The sequence below is a fragment of the Lipotes vexillifer genome, unplaced genomic scaffold (assembly GCF_000442215.2).
Source record: "Lipotes vexillifer unplaced genomic scaffold, Lipotes_vexillifer_v1.1 scaffold591, whole genome shotgun sequence".
Lineage (NCBI taxonomy): Eukaryota > Metazoa > Chordata > Mammalia > Artiodactyla > Lipotidae > Lipotes > Lipotes vexillifer.
Genome location: NW_006791954.1, coordinates 3803907 through 3810400, shown reverse-complemented (window position 1 = coordinate 3810400; position 6494 = coordinate 3803907). Strand labels below are relative to the sequence as shown.

The window sequence follows — 6494 nt, the reverse complement described above, 5'->3', positions numbered from 1 at the left end:
CCCACCCCCGCCACCCAATCCCATCCAGATAAGCATGGGGCAGTGTGGATGCCGGGCCCTCTGGCCTGCAGGTTGGCCCATGCTGATTCTCTCCCATCCCCTGCAGAGAGTGGTCTTGTCCTTTGATTTCCCTTTCTACGGGCATCCTCTGCGGCAGATCACCATAGCAACCGGAGGTAAGGCCTTGTCTGTGGGACTGGGAGAGGGTGTGGAGATTTCAGCCAGAACTTGGGACCTATCTGGGAAGGTTCCCTGGAGACAGGGTTTTACAGATGGACTGGGGAGGGTCCCACATGTGGCTCTCTTGGGACCCCACTCTCAGGAGAGAGGTCATCAGTGTTTCAGCCCAGCTTCCTCACATCAACTGACTTGCTTGTGTGTGTGTGTATGTCTGTGTGTGTGTGTGTTTTTCTCTCCCTCTGGGTCTGTGCAGGCCACTGTGGGCAGTCCCTTGGCCCCTCTGCTTCTGAGTCTGTAAATGAGAGGGAGGAGACTGCAGTGAGAGCCTGCTTCCTGAGACCAGGCTTCCAGTTGATATGAGGAGCCTGCCTTTGATTCCTGTGCACTTTCCAAGGGACAGAGAGAGGTGGGAGGGGCAGAGAGAACCTTCTGATCTGGGGTCCTTTAGCTCCATACGTGCCAGACCCATGCCTACTATGCGAGGCTGGTGGACAGAGGTCCAAGACTCACTTCCAGCCCCGTCTACACCGCTCTTTCCTGCACGAGGAAGCAGCCCCTCTGGGCCATCCCTGATGATTTGTCTGCACTTCTTCCCACCCCAGGCTTCATCTTCATGGGTGATGTGGTCCATCGGATGCTCACGGCTACTCAGTATGTGGCTCCTCTGATGGCCAACTTCAACCCTGGCCGCTCCGACAACTCCACAGTTGCTTACTTTGACAATGGTGAGATCAGAGCTCAGAGTTTAAGTCACCCGGCTCCAGGGCTCCCTTGGTCCAGCCCGTTTAGAGGAGCCCAAGTCCCAGAGAGGGCAAGGGACTTGCCCACAGTCACACAGCAAGACCGCCACCCTAACTTTCTGTGTTCATTTTCCTCACCTGTAAGATGGGGACAAAAATGCCTTGCTACCTGATGAGATAATGAAATGAAAGCGCTTGGCTCTTAGTAGAGGTGAAATAAATATCAGAGACCTTTACTTATTCTTATTCTCACCAGGTTGTCCCTTGAACACCTACCTTCCACCCCGGAAGAACAGATGTTTCTCCTCCTTTTCATCTCAAGGGGTCAGGATAGGCAAGAAGGGAGGGGCGTGCTTGGGGTTGGAGATGGTCAATCACAGTACCTGGTTGGGGGTGGGAAGCTGAAGAAGGGTTTTCTGGCTCCTCTTTAGCTTGGAAGTCAGGCTGTTTGTGGGCTGCCCAGCTCCTGCCTCCTGCCCCATCATCCCTAAGGAAGCCAAGCTGTGGCCCATCCACAATGGCCACCGTTTCCGCAGGGCCCTGCTCCCCTCACTGTCTCCCTGTCCAGCCAGGTCTCTGCTCTCCTCACCAGGGACAGTCTTTGTTGTTCAGTGGGACCACGTCTACCTCCAGGACCGGGAGGACAGGGGCAGCTTCACCTTCCAGGCAGCTCTGCACCAAGATGGCCGCATTGTATTCGGCTACAAAGAGGTGAGTGGGCCCAGCTGCAGAGACCGCCTTTCTTTCATTCAGCAGTTATCTGTCGAGATCCTCCAATGTGCCAGACATAGGGTGTGGTGCCGGGGATACAGCAGTTAATAAGATGGCTGACAGCCCTACCTTTGTGGAGCTGAGAGTCTGCCTGGAGGGATAGATGTTAATTGTGGGTAGCAGTGTAGAATTGCCACTGTGACAAGTGCTCCTAAATGGAGATGCCAGGAAAGCCTTTCACGGGGCTCTTTACCTGAACAGGGGTCAGGGAAGGCTCTCCCGAGGAAAAGAATTGAAATCTGCAGAATGCGTAGGAGCTAAGGAAGCAAAGAAATGAAGTGTGCTCCAGGAGCGAGAAAACACATGCAAAGGCTCTGTGGCAGGACAGAGCATGGCCGGCAGAAAGCTCTGCAAGAAGGCTGCCTGGCCGGAGGGGAGAGAGTGAGGGCAAGAAGGGGGTGCAGGGGGACAACCGGATTTGCCTTTGAAAAGGACGCTCTGGTTTCAGAGTGGAGAGCAGAGGGCTGGGGCTCAGAGGGGATGCTGGGAGATGATGCGGGAGAGAGGTGATGCCAGCTTGGGGTAGGGAGGGGGCGATGGAGAAAACTGGATAGATTTGAGAGCCAGTTAGCAAGCTAATTAACAGGACTGGAGATGTATTAGATGGAGGAGGAGGGAAATGAAGGGGGGTGCGAACTGAGGGTGACTCCCAGGTCTCTGGCCTGCATGGAGGTACCATTCACAAAGAGGGAGAAAAGAAAAAGGAAATGTGTTTGGAGATAGTGTGGGGAAGACTTGGAATTTGGATGGGGCCCCATTGGGTTTGAGATGTCTGAGTCCTCCAAGAGGCAAGGCCCAGCAGGCAGATGGGTCTGGAGCTCGGAGGGGAAGTCTAGGCTGGCCCAAGAGCGTTTGGGGGGTAGACAGAGCCTCTTCCTCCCGCTGCAGATCCCTATGCCCATCCTGGAAATCAGCTCGTCCCAGCACCCCGTCAAAGCAGGCCTGTCAGATGCCTTCATGATTCTCAATCCATCCCCGGACGTACCAGGTGAGTCCCCAGGGATCCACAGAGATGCCTGGATGGGGCTGGACTCAGCTCAGATTGAGCCAGGCTGGCAGGGGCAATGGCAGTGGCAGGGAGTGGAGGGGTGGTGGGGAGTTGAGTGGGAACTGAGGGAAGAAAAGGGGCAGAATGAGTTCCAACTTTTCTTCGTTCAAGCAGAGGAACCGTTTTTTCCAATAAAATCCCCAGGGAGAGGGACTGCTCTGGTGGCGGAGGGGGAGGGGAGCCAGGGCCCTTCCACTCAGCACACTCTCTATTTAGAAAATCTCCAAAGACACCAAATTAGGGTTTATGAGTCCTCCCAGAACACAACCATAATTGCTTCCCCACCCCCCCACTCCACCCCCACCCCCCCGATGATAGAAGGAGCATCCCAGGGAGTTTCAGGAGACAGGAAAATTAGGTTTCTCTCCTGTCCCTGATCCCATCTTCCAATTCCCCTTCCTGGAGGCAACCAGGGCTACCAGGGTATTTCTAGGGCTACAAGCCTTCAGGTAAGTATACGTACGTATATTTAACACCAAAGATGTCATATGATGTCCTCTGTTCTGCTCCTGAACAAAGTATATCTTGCCCATCATTCTGTATCAGCACACGTCTCATTCTTCCTAATGGCTGTATGATAGCCCATTGTGTGGATGTACCTTAATTGAACCAGTCCCCTGTGCATAGACTTTTCAGTTGTTTCAATCTTTCACTACAACAAATAATACTGCAGTGAATATTCTTGCAAACACGTACTTTTATGCCCTTATGTGAGTATTTCCATAAGATTAATTCCCACCACTTACTTGCCCCTCCACTGTCCCCGCCCTGAACTCCCAGTGCTCTAGCGAGTTGCTGCAGTCAGCATCTGCTCTGATTGGTTAACGCCTGTACTGAGCTGGTTACTAAACAGTTTCAGTATCACCCTGATTGTATTAGTTAGCTACTGCTGCATAACAAATTATGCGAAAACTTAGAGGCTTAAAACAACAAACACATTATCTCAGGGTTTCTGTGGATCAGGAAGCAAAACATGACTTAACTGGGTCCTCTGGTTCAGAGTCTTTCACAGGCTGTTCTCAAGGTGTTTCCCAGGGTTACCTCAGTGACTGCTGGGGGGAGATCCATTTTTAAGAGCTTTCATGTGGTTGTGGCAAGATTCAGTGTCCCCCCTCAGTTCCTGCCACGTGGACCTCCGCATAGGATGGCTCACAACGTGGCAGCTGGCTTCCATCAGAGCAGGCAAGGAAGACAGCGGTAGAGTGCGAGCAAGATGGAAGCCGGAGTCTTTTTGTAACCTCATCTTAGAAGTGCGGTCCTATCGCTTTTGCCATATTCTGCTGGTTGGAACCAAGTCATTAGGTCCAGCCCACACCCAGGATAGGATTACACAGGGTGTGAACACCAGGAGGCAGGGATCATTGGGGGTCATTTTATTATTTTTTATTTTTATTTTTTAAATTATTTATTTATTTATTTTTGGCTGTGTTGGGTCTGCGTTGCTGCACACGGGCTTTCTCTAGTTGTGGCGAGCGGGGGCTACTCTTTGTTGCGGTGCGTGGGCTTCTCATTGCGGTGGCTTCTCTTCTTATGGAGCAGGGGCTCTAGGCGCCTGGGCTTCAGTAGTTGTGGCGCACGGGCTTAGTTGCTCTGCGGCATGTGGGATCTTCCCAGACTGGGGCTCGAACCCGTGTCTCCTGCATTGGCAGGCGGTTTCTTAACCACTGCATCACCAGGGAAGCCCTGGGAGCCATTTTAGAGGCTGCTTACCACATGATTACAATCCCATCCCTAGACACTGAGCTTTACAGTATCTTATTGGATCATCCTCGCAGCATTGTAAATGAAGTCTGTACATTTGTGTCTTTCTAAATGAGGACACGGAGGCTAAGAGAGGTGGCGTGACTTGCTTTCACACAGCTATGAAAGGTAGAACTGAAACCCTGGGGTCCACTATTGAGACTTTGTAAATCTGACCCACTCCCATTCCACCGAGAGGGGTGACTCCTTTCCCCCTCAGTTCCCCAAACACCCACACACACCCAGGCTGTGCACACACCCAGGCTGCTTTGCAGGAAGGACCATTCTTGGTGTCCATGCCACCCCCCTCCCCACGCATTAATGCATCATCGGGGTGGGGTCTGTGCCTGCCTCACAGCTCACAGGGCTCTCTCTGTGCCCAGTGGGAGAGTCTCAGGAAATCTGTGTTGGATCCAGCTGTTGAATGAGGGTGGATTAAAGGAAGTCAGATCCCCCAGGAACGTGTGCATCTGAGGCTCCTCTGTGATTCTGGAATGAAAGGCTGTTTTAGAGCAAGCCAGAGAGATGTGAGGAGGTGGGGTAAGGAGGAGCGGAGGAGGAAGCAGAGCCCACCTGAAATAACAGGATGGCAGCTGCGCCTGTCCTGTGAGACCAGAAGGAGACGCAAGGGCTCTGTTGTGAGAGCCGCTGGATTCGGTGACTCCAGCTGCTGTTCTCAGAGGTGCTGGGTCCACCCGCCAAGCCTGACTCCCAAACTCTGCCCAGCGGCTCCCGGGCTCCAGTCTCCCTGCCCTCTGTCCCCCATTCCTCCTTGTCACTGCCAGACAGATCTGGTCACGTCATTCTCTGGCTCCTTGTTGCCCAAAGCATCAGTTCAAAGTCCTTTGATTCTGGGCACAGCCCACTTTTTTTTTTTTTTTCTTTCAGTTTTATTGAGATGTAATTGACATACAGCACTGTGTAACTTTCAGGTGTCCAGCATAATGATTTGACTTACATACGTCATGAAATGATTACAATAAGCTTAGTGAACATCCACCACCTCATATAGATGCAAAATTAAAGACAGAAAAAAATAGATTTTTTCCTTCGTGATGAAAACTCTTAGGATTTTCTCTCTTAACAACTTCCGTATGTAACAGACAACAGTGTTCATTATATTTCTCATGTATGTTATGGTCACAGCCCACCTTTATGGGCTCATCTCCAGACCCTCCTGTCACCCACCACTCTGTCCAGGCAGCACTGGTCTGCATGCCCTGAGTTCCCCAAACATGCCAAGGGCTATCTGCATCTTTCTGATGCAGTTCCTCGTATGAAATGCCCCCCGCCCGAAGTCCTTTTACCACTTGGCAAATCCTACTCATTCACTGGTCCAGCTCAGATGTTGCCTCCTCCATGCAGCAGAATTCACGGCTTCCTCCTCCATCCCCCCGGCACTTTGTTAAAAGCTTTAATATAGAACTCATGACACTGCCCGGCTCATCCATCCTCTCCCCAGCTGGCTGTGAGCTCCTTGGGGGCTGGCCGTGGCCCCAGCACTTAGCCCAGTGCCTGCAGCAGGGCAGGTGCTCAAAAAACAAGTCGCAGCTCGAGAGTGAGTGCTGACGGGAATGGGTGGAGCAGAGACCCTGTCCCCTGCCCTGTGGGGACACTAAGTGAGAACAGGACCTGACATGTGAGTTTGTGGGATGAGTGCTTTGATAATCGCATCTCTTTTTGTCAGATATTTTTTAGCTTGGGGGTGCAGGCAGGGGCTTTAGAAGGAACATAGAGGTACGGGTGGAGCATATCGCGTGCATGCATTTTTCTGGGGCAGTATCCATGGCCTTCATTGGGTTTTAAAATGGGCTACAGGGCTTCCCTGGTGATGCAGTGGTTGGGGGTCCGCCTGCTGATGCAGGGGGCGCGGGTTCGTGCCCCGGTCCGGGAGGGTCCCGCGTGCCGCGGAGCGGCTGGGCCCGTGGGCCGTGGCCGCTGAGCCTGCGTGTCCGGAGCCTGTGCTCCGCAACGGGAGAGGCCACAGCAGTGAGAGGCTCGCGTACCACGGAAAA

General features: G+C 52.8%; 1 protein-coding gene across 1 annotated transcript in view; it reads left to right on the top strand.

Annotated features, from left to right (window-relative positions):
• The window catches only part of PLXDC1 (plexin domain containing 1), a 63555-nt gene that overhangs the window by 30796 nt on the left and 26265 nt on the right, over window positions 1–6494 (top strand). Inside the window, exons 4-7 of the mRNA XM_007465150.1 lie at window positions 107–176; window positions 783–905; window positions 1513–1631; window positions 2580–2679. Coding sequence (XP_007465212.1) covers window positions 107–176; window positions 783–905; window positions 1513–1631; window positions 2580–2679 — 412 coding nt within the window. The remainder of the gene's footprint in view (window positions 1–106; window positions 177–782; window positions 906–1512; window positions 1632–2579; window positions 2680–6494) is intronic.